The sequence below is a fragment of the Emys orbicularis genome, chromosome 8, assembly GCF_028017835.1.
Source record: "Emys orbicularis isolate rEmyOrb1 chromosome 8, rEmyOrb1.hap1, whole genome shotgun sequence".
NCBI lineage: Eukaryota > Metazoa > Chordata > Testudines > Emydidae > Emys > Emys orbicularis.
The window spans coordinates 20,121,878-20,144,738 of record NC_088690.1 but is presented as its reverse complement, the minus strand read 5'-3'; the positions used below and the strand labels follow the sequence as shown (position 1 = coordinate 20,144,738).

The 22,861-nt window shown below is 42.6% G+C and overlaps 1 protein-coding gene across 1 annotated transcript in view; it reads left to right on the top strand.

Moving 5' to 3' along the window:
* The first annotated feature begins 13,331 nt into the window (after positions 1–13,331).
* Positions 13,332–22,861, top strand: part of SLC35D1 (solute carrier family 35 member D1) — a 30,188-nt gene continuing 20,658 nt past the window's right edge. The window contains exons 1-8 of the mRNA XM_065409763.1: positions 13,332–13,519; positions 14,528–14,561; positions 14,654–14,740; positions 15,396–15,463; positions 16,437–16,508; positions 17,600–17,668; positions 18,754–18,856; positions 21,126–21,218. Coding sequence (XP_065265835.1) covers positions 13,332–13,519; positions 14,528–14,561; positions 14,654–14,740; positions 15,396–15,463; positions 16,437–16,508; positions 17,600–17,668; positions 18,754–18,856; positions 21,126–21,218 — 714 coding nt within the window. The remainder of the gene's footprint in view (positions 13,520–14,527; positions 14,562–14,653; positions 14,741–15,395; positions 15,464–16,436; positions 16,509–17,599; positions 17,669–18,753; positions 18,857–21,125; positions 21,219–22,861) is intronic.

Here is a 22,861-nt window from a genome sequence, read left to right as displayed (position 1 = left end):
TAACGCCTATACTATTTTCCAACAGCAGCCTGTGAGAAGTAACTTTTATCTCCCTTATTTGCACATATACATATCACATACGAAAACTCACTGTCTTTTCAGGGGACAAGATAGCGCAATACAGTATTTATGGGGAAGCTGGCAAATTCGTTGCTCAACAGCTAGAGAGAGACAATAAAATCAGAGTCTGTGTAAATGGCCATTTGCCATTAGATGGTCTGAAAGAAAGGTAATTACTGACAGACTGTAAATATTACTGCAAATCTAAGTTGAATTACTTTCTGAATGACCTACTGTGTGGCATCCCAGTAGTCAATGACTGGCCTTACTACCCGGTTAGATCTCACAAGACAAGTAAAGTCAGGCCTGGGCAGTAGTTGGAGTGGAGAACTTCAAAGAGTGCCTAGGATGACGAAGCAGGAAGTGGTACTAGCAATTCAGTGGGTAGCTCTCAATACTGAACCAATGCCCCTGGATGATGCTAAGGAGCCCTGTGCTGCTTAAAGTGCCATTTTTATTGTAAAGCTTAAAAGACAAGTCATGCTGGTCATCAAAGATCTCCTTGGCACTTTTGCAAGGACAAAGACATTAACCTGGGAGTCCTGGTCAAATTCTAACTCAAGTAATTGCCGTCTGCCTACTTACGTTGCCCCTGCAGTTTCACCTGGTTATGGTATTCTTCACCTCTCCTAAGCTGTTGCCTAGTGTTGCTGTGCACTGTTGAGCCATTGTTATACCCCATTCAGACCCGACTGCATGTAAGTGTTGAGCTGATTTTGCTCTGTGTACCAGAGAGGTGGGCAGCCTTTGCTGATTAAAGGGGAAGGCAGAGAAGGAATTAGATCAGGTGAGTCACCTCAGCTGCCCATGTTTAAAGTGAGTTGTCTGACAGACCATTCTCAATGTATCCGAGATGGGGGTTGTTAGCATGAGGGCTCTGCATCTCATGGCTTGAATCAGCATGGGGACAAATGGTCATGCCAGACCCTGCTGGACCTTAGAGGTAATGTCTGAGCCTGTTGCATGACATACAATGTCCCTGAGCCATGGAAGGGGTCGATGGACCCCATTAAGCTGTGCCCCCAGGAGAACTCAGTGGCAGCCCATGATTGGACAATTGTGCAACGCGGGTCGCCAATACGAGCAGGTTGAATCAGGAAAGGACACACGTGTATAAGATAGTTCTGTGTTAACAAACCTGTACTCACAAAGGGCTAGATTTTCAAAAGAGCTCAGCACCTACATTCAGTATCACAATGGGCGCTGCTGGGCACTGAGCTCTTTTGAAACTCTGCCTGCGCGCTTCCACAAAGCCTATTTCTTTCTCCGTTTTGCAGCCTGATATTTGGCAATTCTCATGATAAGCAAAACCTTCAGGAAAAGCTGTCTGCACTGGAGCTGGAGGTATAATTTCCAGCTCAGGTGGATGTAGGTGCACCTGCTTTGATCAACGCAGTGCACTAGAAACAGCAGTGTAGCCATAGAGGTGCAGATGGGTGGACAGGCTAAGTACCAAGGGTCTGGGACGGGATTATACTCAGGGCGGCTAGCCCATCCACTGTGGCTACACTGCTATTTTTAGCATGCTAGTTCAATCAAAACTAGTATGCGCACGTCCACCTGAGGTGGGAATTACACTTCCAGCATGAAGTGTTGTCATATCCTAAGCTGAATGCCCATACCTGCTTTTAAAACATTGTTGTCTGAACATGTTTCAGGTAACAAGCAGCTATCTGCATCATCACTTGTTTAACTATAGGTTTCAGAGTAGCAGCCGTGTTAGTCTGTATCCGCAAAAATAACAGGAGTACTTGTGGCACCTTAGAGACTAACAAATTTTGTTAACAAAATTTGTTAGTCTCTAAGGTGCCACAAGTACTCCTGTTATTTTTGTTTAACTATGGCCTTCTTTATTTTAAGAAATGAAGCTCCTCTGAAAGAAGGTGTTTTTAATCTTGAAGAAACAGAAAGGAAGAATAATTTTCACCTGTCTAAATCTGCTTCAGAAGAAAAGAAAAACCACATCTCCTTGACTATTGAGGATGAAATGGAAAAACCAAATGCCAAAATAATCAATGTGGGCTCTCCGAAAGCAAAATCTCCCAGGCCGGTGGTGGTAATGTCCTGTTTACTGTCCCTGTTGTGTTTGGTAAAGTTTACAATGGGTCTCGTATGTTAGTGCATACTGCTATTAAAAGAATATTCTATTCTGATGTAACCCTTCTGCCCATCTAAGTTGGCAGCAACAAGGGCCGGGTTCTGTATCTAGGGGTTCCGTTTCAATAACACAATGCAAAACCGGCTCGAGCCCCCACCCAGTGACCTGGGACAATTACATAGCACCCCCCTGGGTACCTCTAAGAGGCAATACTTCCCCTCTCGCAAGCACGGAGTCTGAGTGTAGCAGAAAATGTTTAATAACATGAGGTAAACGACATCAGCATAAAATTGGAAAAAACACCACAAACAGGATTCATAACACAAACCATGAGCAAAACCCACCCCAGCAAATTGGGCTGTGTCCTTTCCCTTTGTCTCTTGAATCCAACAACTCAAAAATCACCCAGAGTCCCCCAAAGTCCAACACCCCCAAAGTCTCTTGGGTCCAGCAACCACCCAAAGTCCCCAAAGTCCAACAACCCCCAAAGTCTCTGTCCCTGGTCAGTGCAGCCCCAGAGCAAAAAGGGGGGGGCACGCAGGGTGTTAAGGGGCACCTTACGTGATCCGAGGCTGGCCAGCCGTCTGTTTCTCCGTGGGGGTTCAGCCGCAGCCTTCACCACGAGCCAGTCCACTTTCCTGCCATCCCACGAACTGCTCCGCTCTACAAGCTGCTCCGTTCCACTCCGCTCCGCTCCCCGACCTGTGAGCCGTTCCAGCCGTCCCCGCAAACAGCTCCGCTCGCCGTTCCTTGGGCCACTCCAACCGGCCCCACGCCGCTCACTGCTCCTCCAGTCGTCCCCACAAATTGCTCCGCCAGCTGCTGAGCAATATAGCTTCAGGCTCCCCCACTTGTTAACACTTCACTCAGCGATCTCAGCTCTTAATAACTTTAGCTCTTTTGTGATTTCAGCTCTTAGCGATTTCAGCTCAATAGTAGGGGAGCCCTAGTGCTGGTGCACCATTGGCCCAAAGTGAATTCAGCTCAGCAGCCTGTAACTAGACTCCTAATGGAATCAAAGTTAGCTCTGACATTCAACAGTGGAGAGAGGAGGTGGTGCAATTGGTGTTTCAAACCCTCAGAGGGGGGCCATACCATCAGGTACAAATACCTGTCCCCATCCTCTCTCAATTCACTGGGTTTTGTAACCCATGCCCCTTGTCAAGCAAGTGCTACTTAGGTAATGGTGAAGGACTCACTCAGTCCTTCTGTCATACACCAGTTCCACTGGCCTTGATTCACAGAATCAGGGTAACAAAACTTTATTCTTCCTGCCCCAATAATAGAGAAACTGGGGATCCCACACCAGCCAAAGTAACCACTTTCAGTTGCTGTTGTTCCATGCATAGGCGAGTGCCTATGCAAACAAGATCAGCCCCTGGAGTTCTTTTCCACACTCGCCATAATTCACCACCAGATGTCAGGGTAGAGCTCATCCTGACTCTGCTTACACTGAAATAAGACCAGACTTTTGAACACTTGAGATTCCTACAATAATAGCTTGCTATTTCATTATCCGTATTTGGAATAGTATGTATACAGAGTAACTTTTAGCAGGGGTGGAATCCTGGCCCCAGTGAAGTCAATGGGGATTTTGCCAGGATTCCGCCCTAGATCAGTGGTTCTCAACCAGGGGTACATGTACCCCCGGGGATATGTAGAGGTCTTCCAGAGGATACATCAACTCATCTAGATATTTGCCTAGTTTTACAGCAGGCTACATAAAAAGCACTAGCGAAGTCAGTACAAACTAAAACGTCATACAACAACTTGTTTATATTGTTCTATATACTATACGCTGAAATGTAAGTACAATATTTACATTCCAGTTTATTTATTTTATAATTATATGGTAAAAATGAGAAAGGAAGCCATTTTCAGTAATAGTGTGCTGAGACACTTGTATTTCTATGTTTGATTTTGTAAGCAAGTAGTTTTTAAGTGAGGTGAAACTTGGGGTACAGAAGACAAATCAGACTCCAGAAAGGGGTACAATAGTCTGGAAAGGTTGAGAGCCACCGCCCTACATCATATGTCTACACCTTAGCTTCTGGCCAGTGTACTAGGCTCTCAGTTGAAGGCTGTCTGGAGAGAAGGGAGTGAGTGCAATTTTTAGCCCCTGAAGAATAGGGTAAATTAGGACTCTTGGAAGGAGCCAACCTGATCCCATTTCCAGCACACTTGACATGATCTGCTGCCAGTTCCTGCTCAGTTTGCAAACCAGCAGGGTGAGGGAAGAGACCTCTATTGGGATCTGGTGACAGGGAGGAACTGGCTTAGAGCTAGCAACAGAGCGAGAAAGTAGTGCAGGCTGCAGATGGTTGGGGGGGGTGGGGGGCAGCAGCACATTCTGGCACCCAGCAATGGGTGAGAGGCTTTTTTGATAACGGAAAGGGAGTAGGGCACCTGCTTAGCATGCAGATGAGAAAGGAGATGAGGAATTGGTGATGAATACCGACGTGGTACTAGTCCCTCTGTAAAGAGGAGTACGGACAAATACACACATTCACAATGCTTTAAGGCTTAAGATTTCATGATTAATTTTAAGGCCTAGTAAAATGCAATTTGTGCTTTATGTTGGCAATTGAACCCCGTGGTCTGTCCAGACTTCTTTAAGATTGACGTTTGAGCTAACTTGCATCAAACATGTCCTGAATGAACTCTTCCCATGGAGCCTGAATTCACTTGCTGTGGTATTTTCTGTTTCTGGAGTTATTGGCTATTTTTTTCAGACCTATGTAAAGATTTCAAAAAAACTCTGGAGGTCTTTCCTTCCACTGGGACCTCTATGTATCTCTTTTTTGTTTTTTCTACAGTTTTCTGTATTGTACGTGGATACTCACGCTCTACTTTGGCTAGAAACAAGTGTCAAAAATGTACGATAAATACAGTTTATGTGGATATCAGCACCATGTGACTGTTAGTGTGATATCTTGCTATATTATCTGATCTGATCCTATATATTTCTGCATCTTCAATACATTCTTGGCCTTCTTTATGCAAATATCTCAGAAACTATATCAGTAAGAAAGGAGCAAACTAAAGTTCCATTTTTTTTCCTACAGAAAGTGAGTGAAACATACCCCATCATTTATGCTGAAGAAGAATATATGCAAAACTTTATTTTGAAGAGGTGGCTGCATTTACATGGAGATAAAGTGTCTTATGACTCAGAAAAGGAAAATGGTGAGGTACAAACAAATCCAAATTCCGTTTTACAAAACAACTGTGATTATGCCCTTGCCTTAGTTGGAAAGGAAGAAAAGAGTACTTTTAATGTAGCTGTGAAAGGGAATAAAAAGCTAAAAAGAACATTATCTGGGAAACAGAAAATCAATATTCATATTTTATCTTCAGATGGAAAAAGTAGGAGCTTAAAAGATTCACAGAAGGAAAAAACTTTTGTGCAGAAAATAGTTGGTAGCTTTCATGATGTTGAAGTACCAATCAGTAAGCTTACATCAAAAGACAGGAATGTTTCAGCAACAAGGGCTGAATGTAACCCTGATGGCCTTGTTATACTTGGAGTAAACCCAAAAGCTGCAGCACACCAATCTGCTAAAGCAAATGCAGCAACCGTCACTAAATCTCACGGCTCTTACAGCAAGCCACTAACCGTGGTCTCCCAGCTTCATAAAAAAGGCAGGTTGGCTCATTCGTCACAGTTGGATTATATATCCATAACAAAACCTATTAAAATACCTGACTGTCCAAATGTCAATTCACAGTCATTTCACAAAATCTCAATGAAACGTGATCATTTGGAAAACAAAAGGATTATTCTATCTGGGGCCTGTTTTAAGGAAAAACCTCCACTTAGTCAGAACAATGAAGTATCCAAACCTGCCAGGTATTCTCAACCAGCTTCTTGCAAGGAAGAAACATCAGCTGAGATAAAGCTAAATAATAAGGAACATTGCATAGATAGTAGGAAAGGCCAAGAATGGGATAATACTGTGGAATTCTGGAGCACTCGCAGATCTTCAGCATCACTGAAAAATTCACATGCAGTGCCAGACAACGGCCCTGAGCCCCAGAAAAAAGCAATGCTGCCTGAACGTCCAGCATCATTACCTGTTAACTTCAATCATCCAATTATTAGTATACCAACCGCACAATGTGATGCCTCAGAATTCAAGATAAAAAAATTTGAGGCTGAATTTACAGATGACACCGATACTCCAAAGGACACCAGTCGTTACAATTAACTGATGGTATGTCTAACAATGGGCTACCAAAGATATATGGGATCGATCCATTTCTGAAATGAATGCATCTGCCAATCTAGATGTTATGGTAATTTTTTCTCAGAACAGCTATTATTCTGTATATGAACTTATGTAAACCATGAGATGTTTGCCATTACAATGAATTATGATATAGCAATTATAAGGGGATGTGTGTCTCTTAAAAATTACGATAATTGATAGGCCTTTATTCAATGGTTTTACTAGGCACATATAAGAAGCATTAAACTCCTATTTCAAGCACAGAAGTTACTTCTTTTAAATCCTGAATGACTCTGTGTGTGAACATTTTAATGCATTAAGATATTATCTTTACTTTTAAATACAGAGAGAAAAGGTATTTAGAGTATTATCCACCTTTCTTCCTTAATTTATTGCATAGATTTAAAAAATCTTACAACATCCAGTACTGTGAATTTCACATTGCTTATCATCTATGTTGTATATTTCAAGATTCTAGCCCAAGTCCTCCCTTGCAATGTTAACAAAATTGTATTTAGTGGAATTAGGCTTTTAATATTTAGCAATATTGGATTAGGCTGGAGTTCTCCATAAAATACATTGTAGACAACATGCGTAGACTAATGACTACTTTGATTCACTTATTCTCAGCTAATATTAAATCACAGGCACTTAAAAAAAAGAAGAAGAAAAGGCTTTCAGCGGGATAGATTGTCTCCATATGGGAAGTGTTTGGAACTGAAATGAATGCAGGAGATTTTCATCATGCTACTTAGAAGATATCTTACCAGACGAAGCTAAATTTACACATTGTATTCAGACCTGATAGTTTGAACTTCTGAATAGACATGCAATTTCACTCCTATAACTCTTTCAGTAAGCAACATGTAAGAACCCCACACTTCCAATCATTAGGTGCCTAAATGGTGATGCAAGTCCATGGGCCCTTGGCTTTATCTCCTTACATTGCTAGAGTACATGCAACATAGCTGAGCACCTCATTTGGTTTCTGAACTGAGCTGATGAGTTTGTACATGTAAACACTGTATTTGTAATGCTTTGCCTATAAATGAAATTACTGAGGAACAGATTTGATGTTGGGGTCATTTTCTTTTCTTTTTTTTAATTTCCTTAATTAAGTTCACACTGCTCCACCCACATGCTTGTTGCCGAGCTATGCAACCTTTCTTGTAAAGTGTCAAAGTAGCAAAGTTCATGTTCTCTTTGACCTTGCTACATCAAAGAGAGCCAACTATTTAGACTCCAAAATATATCTTTGTCTGCCCAACATCCCTGTTGCCTTTGTATGTATTTTTGAAAACTATGGATTTATTTTTGTAAATGTGGCTGGATCATCATTGAATGCCCAAACGGAGACACCCCTCCACTCATGCTTGTAGCTGAAGGCTCTTTTAGATTTAAAATTGTTCAATATATTCTAAATCCAACACCATGCAAATCCTTCCTCTTGCCCTGTACAATCCTTCCATCCACCAGCATGTTATATTTCACCCCCAGCTCTCACTACAACCCCAGCACCTCTGCAGGCTTCTGGTGGCTGGTGATAGGAAGGCAGCTGGAAGACTGGAGTTAACCATCTGGTGAGTATCTCTGGGGCACTTCTGTCTTATTGTTACTGATTAACTTTGGGGAGTGAAAGAGGAGCATTTCCGGTGCTGGGAACTTGCTATTGAATTTGATAGGACTGGGCTCGTTGCTGTGTTTTGAAATTTAGACTTGGTTGCCTTGCAGTTAGATGAGTTATCACCTGCTTCTAGCAGGGCTCTTTGAAATGAGAGAAGAGCAGTTTTGATTGGATAGGCCAGTGATTAGAGGCAGATTCCAACTGTTTGTAGGGCCGTGGTTGGTAAGGCAAAGGCAGCTGGGATACTAAGGGAATTAGCCAGCTGAGGAAGGCAGGGATATAAATTGTGTGTTGTTTTCCTTAATTTGCAGGTACTCTACAATGGGAGGAAAATGGTGTGTTGCCAACATCACTGCCAGCTCTTCCTCTGCCTGCACCTATGGGGCCCTCTGCCAGAGAGGCATCCTGACCCTGGAGGCTTCCATCCAGGCCCTGGTCTCGACTTGCTAAGAATGTGGCCTGCATGTCCCTGCTGATTAAAGCCAGGCAGGGGGAACCACTCGGTGTGAGAGGGGTCTGTTGGTGGAATCCCTCAGGGAGCAGGTAAGAGCTGCAGGAGGAGATGGCTCACTGGCATTTAATCTAGGAGCACAAGGACTTCATTGACAGGACAGGCTGCACATGGAAACATTTGGGATGGAGGATGCTAGCTGAATACAGATGACTACAGTGGCACCAGCGTAGGAAGGAGAATGGCTGCTTGCTGGGGAGAAGACTAACTGCTGGCCACCTCGGGCAATAGATAGTGCTCCACTCTCCACCCAGATCCCCCCCATGCATTGAGATGAAGAACTATTATGCCGTACTGGCAACAGGAGATGAGGAACAGACCCCAGTGGCTGAGGAGGAGGAGTCATTCGCCCCAAAAGCTGGGAGGCTCATGGCCATTGCACCCAACAGGAGGAGGTGTAGGATGCTGGTGGTCAGGGACTCCCTTCTGAGGGGGATGGAGACATCCATCTGCTGACCTGACATAATGTCCTGGGAGGTGTGCTGCCTGCCTGGAGCCTGCATCTGAAATGTTACACAAAGTTTACCAAGGTTCATCCATCCCTCTGACCACTCCCCCATGCTGCTCATCCAGGTATGACCCTGAGCAGATCAGCAGTGACTCCAGGGTCAGGAGTGTAGGTTCTGATCTTAGCCATCCTCCCAGTTTAGGATGTGCATGGCCCTGCCTGGTCCTTTACCCTCGAGATGAACGCATGGCTGCACAGATGATGTCAATGTGTGGGCTTTGGCTTCCTTGACCACAGGCTGCTGTTCCAGGAAGAAGGTCTGCTGGGAGAGATGGGGTCCACCTGACTACAGAGGAAAAGAGCATCTTTGTGCACCGGCTTGCCAACCTAGTGAGCAGGGCTTTAAACTAGGTTCAAAGGGGGCAGGTGAGTATAAAAAGAAGTGACCTTAACAGAGAGCTAGATATTGAGGGGGATGTGGAAAATTACAATGGGGTCATAGGAGCAAAAAGAGGGAAATCAGTGGGGGAATCTGTTTAACATCTTAGATGTTTATACACAAATGCAAGGAATATGGGGAATAAACAGGAAGAACTGGAAGTATTAGCCCATCACTCTTCTTGATGTCATTAGTTATTAGCTCTCTTTCCCTGCTAAGTAGCGGAACTACACTTTCCATTGTCTTTCTGGTGCTCCTAATGTATTTAAAGAACCTCTTCTTATTACTTTTTATGTCCCTTGCTAGGTGTAACTCATTTAGTGCATTAGCCTGTTTGGTTTTGCCCCTACATTCTTGTGTTGTTCTGTACTCCTCATTAGCAATTTGTTCATGTTTCTACTTTTTATAGGATTCCTTTTTTGATTTCCAGGTCATTAAAAAGCTCCTGATGGAGCCATATTGGCCTCTTACTATCCTCCCTATTTATCCTTTACTTCGGAATAGTTTGCAGTTGTGCCTTTAATATTGTCTCCCTGAGAAACTGCCAGCTGTCCTGCATACCTTTCCCCCCCCCCCCGAGATTGTCTTCTATTTTGCTTCAGTCTTCATTAAAAAGGTTAACGATGACCAGATGCTTAACACAATTGATACTAACAATTAGGGGGAAAGAATGCAAGGCAAAATAGAGAAAGAAGAGGTTAAAGAATATTTAGATAAATGTGATGTATTCAAGAAAGCAGGGCCTGATTAACTTCAAACTATGATGCTCTGAAGCAATCTCAGAACCATTAGTGATTATATTCGAGAACTCACAGAGGACGGGTGAGGTCCCAGAGGACTGCAGAAGGGCAAATATAGTACTTATCATTAAAAAGAGGAATAAAGAGGACCATTGGAATTATAGACCAGTCAGACTAACTTTGATACATAGAAAGATACTGGAACAAATTATTAAACAATCAATTTGTAAATACCTACAGGACATAGCATTATAGGAAATAGCCAGAAAAGATTTGTCAAGAACAAATCATGCCAAACCAACCCAATTTCCTTCTTTGTCAGGGTTACTGACCTAGTGGATAGGGAGAAGAAGTAGATGTGATATATCTCAATTTGAATAAGGCTTTTGACACAATCCATCATGACATTCTTATAACTAGGGAAATATGGACTAGATGAATTTACTATAAGGTTAGTGCACAACTGCTGAAAGACACTACTCAAAGAGTACTTATCAGTTGTTTGCTGTCAAACTGGGAGGGCTCATCTAGTGGAGTCCCACAGGCATCAGTCCTGGGTCTGGTACTATTCAAAATGATTAATGACTTGGATAGTAGTGGAGGAGAGAATATGGTTATAAAATTTGCAGATGACACCAAGCTGGGAGGGGTTGCATGCATTGTGTTGGACATGATTAGAATTTAAAATGATCTTGACAAATTGGAGAATTGGTCTGCATTCAACAAGATGAAATTCAGTGAACATAAGTGTGATGTTTCACTCCATATTTTTTATGAAAATATGCTTATGATATGAATGGCATAACTGAGATATACTTTATGCAAGATATCAGAGGGGTAGCCGTGTTAGTCTGAATCTGTAAAAAGCAACAGAGGGTCCTGTGGCACCTTTAAGACTAACAGAAGTATTGGGAGCATAAGCTTTCGTGGGTAAGAACCTCACTTCTTCAGATGCAAGTCTGAAGAAGTGAGGTTCTTACCCACGAAAGCTTATGCTCCCAATACTTCTGTTAGTCTTAAAGGTGCCACAGGACCCTCTGTTGCTTTATGCAAGATGGCTCATGTAAGATATCATTGGAAAGGTTATGATTTACTGAATGTGATTATCCAATTCGTATGCCTGTATCATTTCTGTATCTGAAGTTAGGAATATTAATTATGTATCTGTATTTCAAATGTGTTACTTTGGGTGTCACCCCCAACCAGCCTTTCAAGTACAACAATGGAAAAGCCAGACAGGGCTAATGGGCCATCAGCAGAGACAGTGGACTGTGAAAGGGCTTAGTCTTCCTGTGGATGCTCCAGACAGCCTACAAATAATGGCTGTCACAGCCCTGCAGAGACATGGGTCTGAGTCGCCTGGGACTGGACCCACCCCTTGGAATGCCAGCGTTCTTCCACTGGGAGACAAAGGGTTCCCGCCATACACAAGAGCTATATAAGGCAGGGCAGTGACATCGTCGAGGTTCTCCTCTGCCTTCTCACCCAAAAAGACACTGAAAAACACCTGGAAGCAAGAACTGGACTGAGGGGAGAAGGGTTGAAGCCAGGCTGGGAGGGCATCCACTCTGTGAGTGGAAATACCTGAAATCTCCAGCTGCAGGCCAGTGCAGTTGCCTTTCAAGACTTTCTGTAATCTACCTGTGACAATATCTAGGGTGAGAAATTACATTTGGGGGGATAGCTCAGTGGTTTGAGGGATAGCTCAGTGGTTTGAGCATTGGCCTGCTAAACCCAGGGTTATTCAATCCTTGAGGGGGCCATTTAGGGAACTAGGGTAAAAATCTGTCTGGGGATTGGTCCTGCTTTGAGCAGGGGGTTGGACTAGATGATCTCCTGAGGTCCCTTCCAACCCTGATATTCTATGATTATTTTATTTTATTTGCTCCATCTGCTTTGTTCTGTCAGTTATCTCTTATATTCACTTAAATTCACTTTTTGTAGTTAATAAACTGATTTCTTGTTTATAATATAACCCAGTTTGTGCAATTCACAATGGGGGGGGGGGAGATAAGAGGTTGTGCATACCTTCCTACACACTGAGGGAGGAGGCAGATTTCATAATACATCTTTGGGTCTCCACCCCTAGGGAGGTGGACACCTGAGTGCTGTGGGCAAATCCCTTAAACTGAACCTTCCCAGAACTGATCTCAGTGTCTGTTTCGTTCTGCAGTTTGGCATGGCCCTGTTTGTGTGTGCGTGTGCTGGAGGAGGCTTAATAGAATTGCTTGGCTCAGCAAGACAGGTAAAAAGGGTACCCAGGCTGGCATAACAGACAGGCTCAGTGGTATCTCAGCACATCAGGTGGCATCCTAAGGGGGAGGCAAACCATCACAATAAATACTTCACTTAGGAAGGAAAAATGAAATGCACAACTACAAAATGGGGAATCATGGGGTAGGCGTTCGTACTGCTGAAAAGAATCTGGGGGTCATAGAGGAGCACAAATTGAATGAGTTGCAAAAAAGGCTAATATCATTGTGGGATGTATTAACCGAGGTGTGTCCTGTGTAAGACAGAGAAGGTAATGATCCTGCTCTACATGACTCGACTAAGGCCTCAGCTGGAAGACTGGGTCCAGTTCCGTGCACCCCACTTTAGGAAAGATGTGGACAAACGAGAGAGAGTCCAGAGGAGAGCAACAAAAATAGTACAAGGTTGAGAAAACTTGACCTCTGAGGAAAGGTTAACAAAAACCGGGCCTGTTTCATCTTGGGAAAAGAAGAGTGAGGCAGAACCCGCTAACAGTCTTCACCGTCCTCTTTACAAGAGCCTTTGAGGTATTTGATCAATTGTCCCCCCAGAGCCAGTGAAGATAAGACAAAAATTACTGCGCTTAATCTGCAGCAAGGGAGCCCTAGAGAAAAGTGTCGCAGGGGGCTCGCCTGGCAAGGGAATGTGTGGACGCAGGACCAGGGAAGGTTTGAAAGAATAGGTCGGGGACACACCTGTGGGAGATGATTCTAGGTTGACTTGGTCCTGCCCCAGCGCGAGGGCTGGACTTGGTGACGGCCCGAAGTCCCGCGGCCCCAGGCCAACCCCGCGCGCTCTGCCCCCTGGCCGAGCATCGCGCAGCCCCCGCCCCTGCGCTGCCTCCCCCCGGGCGGGCGGGCGCAATCGGCCGCCCCCTTGGGCTCCGCGCCCGGCGCCGCCCCCCGCCCGTCTGACGTGCCCCTGCAGCCATGTCGGCCGCCGCGCGCAGACGCCAGGCAGCCGGGGCGCCGCGAGAAGCCCCCGCTGGCGGAGATGAGGAGCCGGGCATGGCGGCCCCGAGCCTCAGCGTCTGCCTCAAGCTGCTGGCGGCGGCGCTCTACGGGTTCAGCTCCTTCCTCATCGTGGTGGTGAACAAGAGCGTCCTCACCAGCTACGGGTGAGCCGGGCCGTCCGCGCGGCGCTGTGCTCCGGGCAAAGGTCGGCGCCGCGGGGTGGGGGAGCGGGGGCTGGTTGCACATTAACTCGTGCGGCGGGGCCCGGAGCAGAGCTTCCCCCGCCGCCGGGCCCAGGGAGGGGGCTCCTCCGCGCGGGGGAGCTGCTCGGTCACAGCACCGAGCGGGGCAGGGGGCATCAGCTGGAGCCCCATGAGTAGCCCAGTCGGGCGGGCACTGGCTGGGGCGTCCCCCTCTGCCTTCCCCAGCTGCAAGCACAGGGGTTCGCCCCCCTCCCCCCGCCTTCCCCGGCTGCGCACACGGGGGTGGGGGGGTTCGCCCCCTCCCCCCGCCTTCCCCGGCTGCGCGCACGGGGGTGGGGGGGTTCGCCCCCCTCCCCCCCGCCTTCCCCGGCTGCGCGCACGGGGGTGGGGGGGTTCGCCCCCCTCCCCCCCGCCTTCCCCGGCTGCGCGCACGGGGGTGGGGGGGTTCGCCCCCCTCCCCCCCGCCTTCCCCGGCTGCGGGCACGGGGGTGGGTGTGCTTGGGGCCACTGTTTTGATCCTGGCCCCTAGCTAAGCTACAGGCTGTGACTCTTGATTGGCACTTGCTGCATCAGGATGTTGGAAGGTTTGGATGAGCTCGCTAGCTAATCGCTGGGGGGGGGGTTCCCCTGGCGTGGAGCAGGCTGGGGTGCAGGTTCACTGCCTGCAGGGAAGTGTTTAGAGTCACTGAGAATGTGAGCCAGGGGAGAACAAACCTTTAGCATCCCAAAGCTGTAGGTTCATGGGTGTTGTCTGCCGTTAGCTCAGGCGGTTCAGCCAGCTTTTTTAAGCTTTGGCCAGGAAATGCTTTAAGGCAAATATTAAAAGGCTAACATTTAGGCTTAGCTAAAGTGCAAACTTTGACAGCAGGGCAGATTGTATTTTCATGTGGTTTTTCTCTCTCTAGAAAGTGATTGACTGAAAGTACAATGTTAACTTTGCTGACTTTTGTATTTTTTTTTTTACTATAGATTTCCCTCCTCACTATGTGTTGGACTAGGCCAGGTTAGTTGGATTCCTGAATATTGCATGTTTCTAGTAGTGCATGGGAAGGGTTGTCGGGATGGAACAGTGAGTGTTTTGTGCTCCTCTTATAGATGCTGGCCACGGTGACTGTGCTTTGGGTGGGAAAGGCGCTCAGGGTGGTGAAGTTTCCAGACTTTGACAGAAATATACCTCGAAAGGTAAAACATTTTTCCCTCATAGTGTCTAATGTAAAATACAGTTCTTATCCTTTTAAGGTATAAACACTTTAAAATGTGCATATTCTTTAAAAAGTTCAGGAACATCTAGTGCTGTTAGCTAGACTTGAATGAAAGAATGCTTTTTATTTAAAAATATACCATTTTAAAATACTTTATTCATCAAATATAACATGGTTTCTGCCTTATTACATTATGCAATCCGGCACAGAATTCTGCTATGTAAAGCAGTTGTTGTACTTTGTATTTATTTTTGTGTTCTCATGTATGTACCTTTCTCCAAGTTTATGTTGCCATTAATTTTAAAGACCGTATCTATATGCAACCAAAGATGTTCGGTTGATGTTTCACAAACTGTTGCTTAAGATAAATGCATTTTTCAAAAGTGTGTGTGTTGTAACTCATGTTTTAAAGTAGGCTGCACAAATGTTTTTGCTTGTCTCCATATTGAGATGATTCCCTAATTGAAAGCTGTTGTTATAGAGTCGATGCTTTATTATATTATCTGAGGTTTGAATGTGCGTGTGAGAACTAAGCATTTCAGGATTGAAGAACTCTGATCATGTTACTATGTGAATGGGTAGTTTTCTAGCTGTCTAATTTTTTGTTGAGTGTTGTCCCTCTTACAATTTTCTAGACGTTTCCACTACCTCTTCTATATTTTGGGAACCAAATCACAGGACTCTTCAGCACAAAGAAACTGAAGTATGGATAACTTTTATTATTTAGTGAGGTTATAATGTGTTATGATTGTACATAAAGGTGAAACTGATCTTTAATATCACCATGGGCTTGATTTGTGGCAATGTAGGGAATGAGGGTTATAACTATTATCTGGCAACTAGTAATCAAGGTCTCTTTCCTGGCCTTGGAATGTGCAAGGGTTTTTTTTTTTTTTTTTAAGAGCCATAAATCACAAGATGACACTCTCCTGACTGGCATTTAGTGATCTGTCAGTGTCTCCAATTAAGCTTATTCCTATGATCTTAGAGGAGTCTCTATTCTTACGCTTGAACAGCATCTGGGGAGGCGGAAGGAAAGGAGTGGGGAGAAACTGTACTAAAAGATGCTGGCCTTTGGATCTGCTGGGGTGAAGGGTGGGGCAGGAGAAGGGAGAAAATGGTATGACTTAGCTGATTTGAAGAGACATTATTTTGAGGGAAAGTGGGAAAGAACCCCACAATCAGCTACACAGCTATTCATGGAACACTTTTTTCATTCTAATACAACTTGATTATTTACATTGAACTGTGTGAAGCCTTAAGATAAATAGATACATTTGGTAATAAATGTAATCAACCATCATTTGTTACTCTGGAATTCATAGATTTGAGCTTGAAAATAGCCCTACAAAATCAAATTATTGTTAATCTGTGGAAGTAACATGCTCTATATCCAACTGGTAGGAGATGGAGATTTTCTCCTGTGAAAAGTTCTTGACAGGTGTAAGTAGTACCTTTTGGCTATCAAATTAATGATTTCCAGGAGGGATGCCATGGAATCCTTACTGTTGTGGTAGTTTTGTATAGCTATGATTTTAAACGTTATCTTAGTTCCTATAAAGTAACTTGGTGTCGATTCAAAGTATCACTGTGGGGATGAGCTTGGGGTGTAACATGTCTGTGGAGTTTTATAATTCCCCCCCCATGTTTAATCTTATTTTTTTTTTCTTTTGCAGCTTGCCAATGTTCACGGTTCTGAGAAGGTTTTCTATTCTGTTTACAATGTTTGCTGAAGGAATTTTACTCAAGTGAGTTATTTCCAAAACTATCAATCTTTTATTCATATCATTTTTAAGATTGTTAAAGTGGTTGTAACATTTTAAATAAGCCTTTGCGTGTAGAGGATTTGTGCAGTCAGATTTAGTTGGCCATAAATTGGGCTTTAGAAACATGGGGGCACGGAAGAGAGAGAGCACTGATAATACATAATTCTCTTTCTAATAAAATAATCTTATGCTAAATGGGTCCTTCACCTTCATGTTTTTATCAAAGGGAAAAAAAATCTAATGCATTAAGTTTATATATTTAACTACATCGCTAAGGGAGGAAAATGTTAAGATTCTTACACTAATAAGGCACTTTCTACGCTGCATCTCTATCATATTTGTCACTAGGCTGACTCTACATGAGGATTATGTCCATATGCCAGATGGTTAACACACAGTTAATTCCCTACAATGGGGGTGTACTGTATTTTGGCAGTCTTGGATGAGGTCAAGTCTCTAGATTAATTGTCTTGATGTCGTTGGATTCTAGCACTGTTCACTTGCTGTGTAAGCAAGATCATTAACTCCGTGTGTATAGGTAGGTTTGTCAGTCTTCCTACCCTGTAATTCTTTGGGTAGGAGGCTATCCCAAAATGACTTACACCACATCGTACGAGGGTAACCCACTCTGTGTATTATTGATGTCCCGTCCCCTTTCTCCCCCTCCCCTCTGGAATGTCTCCTATTCACAGGCTAGTCGGTGTTAGTGGCCAGTCACCAGAGCATTATGGCATTTTTCTGGTCCACAGTGATAATAGCTCACAAATGGATGTTCAGGTTATCTAATACTGGGGCTAGTTCTGCAACGCCAATCTGAAATCTTTAACTATAGTGGGCTCAGATAGCACTTACTAAAGTGTTACACCCCATCAGTCCTAATTAAAAAATCATAAGTATTCTGCTCTTCCAGAATTTCTGATCTTTGCTCCTTATATGTTGATTCTGTACCAGGCAGTCTGAATTGTGACCAGAGCAAATGCTTTCCCCTTAGTACTAGAAATGGCACTGCGACGTCAAAATTGAACTGTGATTATGAGTGATAGTAAGGTTCTTGTATCTTTTTTTTTTTTCAGGAAGAAATTTTCTTGGGGCATTCAAATGACAGTGTTTGCAATGATAATTGGTGCATTTGTAGCTGCTAGGTAAGACTTCAAGCTTTTATCCCTTCCGCTTTATATTACACAGCTTTTTACAGTTTATATTATTTGTCTGTTTAAATGGCTTGTACAGAGTATGCTGGTTAGTTTACAAAGTTAATTAGAATTCATAAACTGTAACAATTTAACGGTAGCACTTAAATGATGAAATCCTGCCGGCATGTTCTGCAATAGATAGATCAGCTAGAAACTTCTAAACTTAAAAGCATAACTTGTCCTTGTTCAGCTTCCATTTTTTCCACTGTCTGGGATGGTTATGGTGAAGCCTTCATGTAGGTAATGGTAGAATGGGGATCTGCACTTGAAGTTCTGCTGTTTTGGTTAGGTGTGTGACTTATAATTATACCAGTAAAAGCCCTAGTGTGGATGCAGTTATATTGATATAAAGGTGCCTTTTACCACTATAACGTATTCCCCTTCTAGTAGGTAAATAAAGTATACTGGTACAAGTACCTTTATATCAGTATAAGTGAAAGCAATACAATTTTCTAGTGTAAACAAGGCTTAAGTCGTCATGTCAAAGCTTAATTTTAAAATATTTTATGATCCTTTTAAATGGAAATTGCTAAAGTTGTGCAAAACATTGAATTTCATTGTCAGGGCAAGGTGAGTGGAAAAACTCACTTGTTCACTTGTGAGAAGAGTAGATGGCTAGTTAATGGCCTAATGTTTGTATGTTTTCATTCAAAAAAAAAAAAAAAGTCCAGAACTGGAGAAAATGGCTTCCAGTCCCAGACTAAAGCCCCCATCCTCAAACACTTATGTATGTGCTGGACTTTACTATCAGGAGTAGTTCCACTGATTTCAAGCTCATGCTAGTAAAGTTAAGCATGTGTAAACATTTGTGGCATTTATGGGATTGGGGCCTTAGTTTGTACAATTAGTGGTACTGAATGCAGCATTTATTATATTGAGTCTTAGCTCAGTGCCTCAAATGCAGAGGCTAGCCTGCCAGGTAAGCTCACTGGAAACGCCTTTTCTACATGGAACTTATCAGACAAAATATAACATGGAGGAGTTTTATTAATGTTACACTCTGAGCAATTTAAATTCTTAATTTCCCCCTCCAGTGCTGACTTGGCATTTGATCTAGAAGGATATATTTTTATCCTGATTAATGATGTCTTGACAGCTGCAAATGGTGCATATGTAAAACAGAAACTGGATTCAAAGGTAGGCTGACTTCAATTTTCACTTTAAGAATGACATTATTGTGTTACTTTGCAACAGCTAATCTACAACACTGCCACTTTTAAAATTTTGAACATTATGGGTTAATGAATAGAAAGCTAATTGTTGGAGACCGAAAATGTGAGTGTATTCTGCAGCTGGTAATATGGTGTTTGGATGAACTGTTTATTTCCCCAGGTATTGTGCTCTGTCACTGAACTCATCACATCTTGTCACTATTATTTAAAGTAGAACTTTTGTAGCTCCTTATTCTTGTGTTTGTCCTGAACAATATTTTTCTGGATCTTAACTTGACACTTCTGTTTTATTTGCAAATACAGATGCATGTATTTTGAAATAAGCTGTAAATTCAGTTTTATCAAACTGTAAGCATAACCAATTCACTGTTGTTGGAGCTATATTGATTTGTATCTGGGTGAAATAATAGATTTGTCTATTTAGCTACAAAGTCAGGGTCATTTAAAAGAATTAAAAACCTGGTTCTTCACTAGACAGTGAACTGACCACATCCTCCCTCCCACTGCTTTCAAAGGCAGGGAGAGCTGATATGTCAGCCTATTCTACCCTTTTTTCTGCAGCCAGACCTGGAAATGAACTTCTGTCCTTATTGTTGCAACTGTGTAGTTTTTTAACACAGGCTGAGGGATGCTCTATAGTGTACTTTGGGGCAATTGGGAATCCCTGTTCATCTCCTTATAAACACTAAACATACATGTGCTGTATTCTGTTAGAGTCTCAGCAGTATTGCCAAGTTCCTAGTAGTTCAACATCTGAGAAAGAGAAACTGATTGTTTAGGCTACCCTGAAAGTACAAGGATGAGCTTATCAGATGTTCACAACATACAGTGTGAGGGCTAAGTGTAACTTTTATCTACAAGGTGGAGGACAAACCTTTACATTGGTAGTGAACTCCATTTCTATTAATGTAGCCAGGAAGATACACAAGCCACTGTAAATAATTTTTGGGGCATCTGTTGCCTGTGATATGAAGCATTTTCTTGATTATATTTATTGTGAATGTTGAGTCTGTTCCTTAAAATGCTTTACTTAGTCGTTGTCTTCTCCTTTTGCTTCCTGTGATGAAGTTACATGTTTTTGTATAGCATAGAATATTTTGAGCGTAGGAGAAGGCATCTTGTGTGTGAATAAGGTGGCTTATGTCACCAGTCTGCTGCTATGGGAAATGACAAAATATCATGCAAACTATTGAGCTAGGTATGGGTGTATCTGTTCTTCTGCATGCCGTCATAAACCATTTTAGCATTATAAACATATCCTGCAATCTTAAAGTGCTGCAGGGCATAGCTGCAATCTGTTTGACAGTGAAGACACTTCCATTTGATCAATGATAACTATAACCAGGTTTCCAAACCTGCTGGATGGAAGTCAAACTAGGTAAAAGTATTGCCTAATGAACAAAATATAAGGGAGAATTTTACAAGTCTGATAAACAGTGCTCCATCAAGCCTGCTGGAGGTACTCTTCTTTCTGTCTATATTCGGAATTGGTCTGTGTTTGACTTACCTCATGTCAAAACTCTGCCAACAATGCACCTTGCCTACTCTCTCAGAAAATTATTATTGAATGCTTTGGCTGCTGGTGTAAACAGGGCCAAACCATAATGATGCAGAAAACTCAACCAGAATGAGGGCTCAGTCATGATTCCTGCTTCAGGTGTCCAAGAGAGACAAATGGGTGAGGTAATATCTTTTATTGGACCAATTTCTGTTGGGGAGAGAGACAGGCTTTTAAGCTACACAGAGCTCTTCTTCAGGTCCAACACAGTTTGGCTCTGTCTACATCCGTGGTTGGTTGTGGGGCCCATGGAGGTCATTTACTTAGAGGTGCCCAGGTACTGCTCATATTCTGATGAACACCTGACCTCTCTGTCTTCTCTGTGAATTCCAAACCAAATTGCTTTCTCTACCTGAAATGAAACATGGCTGTGTCCCTGAAAGTGTGCATGAGTTTTTAAGACCCGAATATTGATGGTTGTTAATATTTCAGCAATGCCTTTATGGGTCTCTGAAAGAACATCCAAGCACAGAATTCGCCCAGTGGTTCTAAAAGTATCATATGCAAGACAGGTTTATTTCATAATATTTAAAATGTCCATGTTTCACTTCTAACTATGCAGGTATACCACATTCATTTCACTGATGAGACCTGGTTTTGTGTAGCTTTATGTATAAGGTTTTATGTCTCTGTTTTGTGGAGCCAACCTAAATACGCAACTATTTCCTGTTCCTAGGAGCTGGGAAAGTATGGTCTGCTTTATTACAATGCACTGTTTATGATTCTTCCCACCTTGGCCATAGCCTATTTCACAGGAGATGCGCAAAAGGTAGGACTCTTGTTCCAAATTGCAAGTCTTTAGTTGCACAGTAAACGTTTTCTGTCAAATATATGCTTCTGTATTGCTAGAGAAAATGGGGTTTGGTTTTTTTGCTATTCATCATAACTCAGATGTGAAGGCAGAATGACTTTCTATTTCCTGTAACTTATTAGCTTGTTTTTGTTTGCTTTTTTACAAAATTTGCCATTTATATGTAAATGTAAAACTATACTATATAGTTTGGCCCCCTGCTCTGTTTGTAAATTGTATATGGCATGTACTGAATTTGGATGTAAGGGATCATTTTTGGAGGGAGGACTGAAGAAACCACAGAAGTTCCCTATAAAATTAAGTATAAAGAGTTAAGAGAATTAGTGACTGTTGAAAAGAGACACCTTATTTCTGATGAAATCCATGGAATGGCTTTATACTGATCTTCATAAGGACTAAGTAATTCCTTTTTCCTAAAGAGGAATGGAATAATTAAAACCAAGTACTAGGAAGAAGTGGGAGACTTCAGAGTAGGTTTATTGCTGATCAGCTTGTACTAGAAAGATGAAACACTGCAGACTTCTTGGATTTTTTTTCTTTTTGAATTGTAGAGGTAGTTGGTTTTTTATGATGGATTTTGAACACTGTAAATATTAATATTTGCTAATATCAACTCACCAGTATATTGCCTGACTGCCTGCAGATCAATGCGTTTAACATCTGTATGCAAATTTAGAACTTACTTACATGCAAGTGTGCTTAATTTGTTCTTCTAGGACTGACAAAAGCATTGATCTTGCATACCGCTTAGTAAAATAAATTGATATATCTTCCCCCCAAATTGATACTACTTGAAACTTTCACCCATAGATAGCTTATACTAAAAAGTGAAATGGTGGAGCAGCTAAATATTGGGGATGGTGGGGGGAATGTCCTTTATCATTCACATGGAAGGAATTTATATGGGTAATGCCAATTAATATTAATACCAGTTAGATGAGTAAATCTCTTGCATATCAGTAGAGAAAACAGATAATCATAGAAAGCAATTACTAGCATTTTCTTTAATAAAATCACAAGCCACATACACTTACTATAAACTATTTTGGGATGTTTGTGATGCTGCATAGACATTTAGATAGGGAAGTCTTGTGATCTAAAGCTATATCTACTAGTTGGAATATCTTTTTTCTGTTTAATTAGAAGTTTAATGTAACTAATAATCAATGCTGGCAATGGCTTAGATCATAAGTATATGAAAACTGGGTGTGAACAGAAAAGATTTCAGAGTGTCTTTCCGTGCTCCCCACCTCACCCCCACTCCTCTTTGAGATAGGCCAAAGGCAACTCAGCTGGAATATATTTGAGGAAAATGTACTCATTTATAAATTGGAGCCAACAAACGTGGAGTTGAATGTCAGCTTTGTGCTACTCTGTAGAGTCTGTGTATTCACAGTATGTGTCGAAACCTCCTCTTCCCAATTTTTTGAATAAACTTTCTTTTGCTCTCTGAAAAAGGTCTTGGCAATGAAGGTGAACAAAGACTTATTCTGTTTAACTTAGTCCCAGGAAATTCACCATTCACGAGGTTATGAAACTTTATTTAATAAATGCGTGTGTTTATTTCGATGTTTTTTCTAAAGCATATCATTGTACTAATT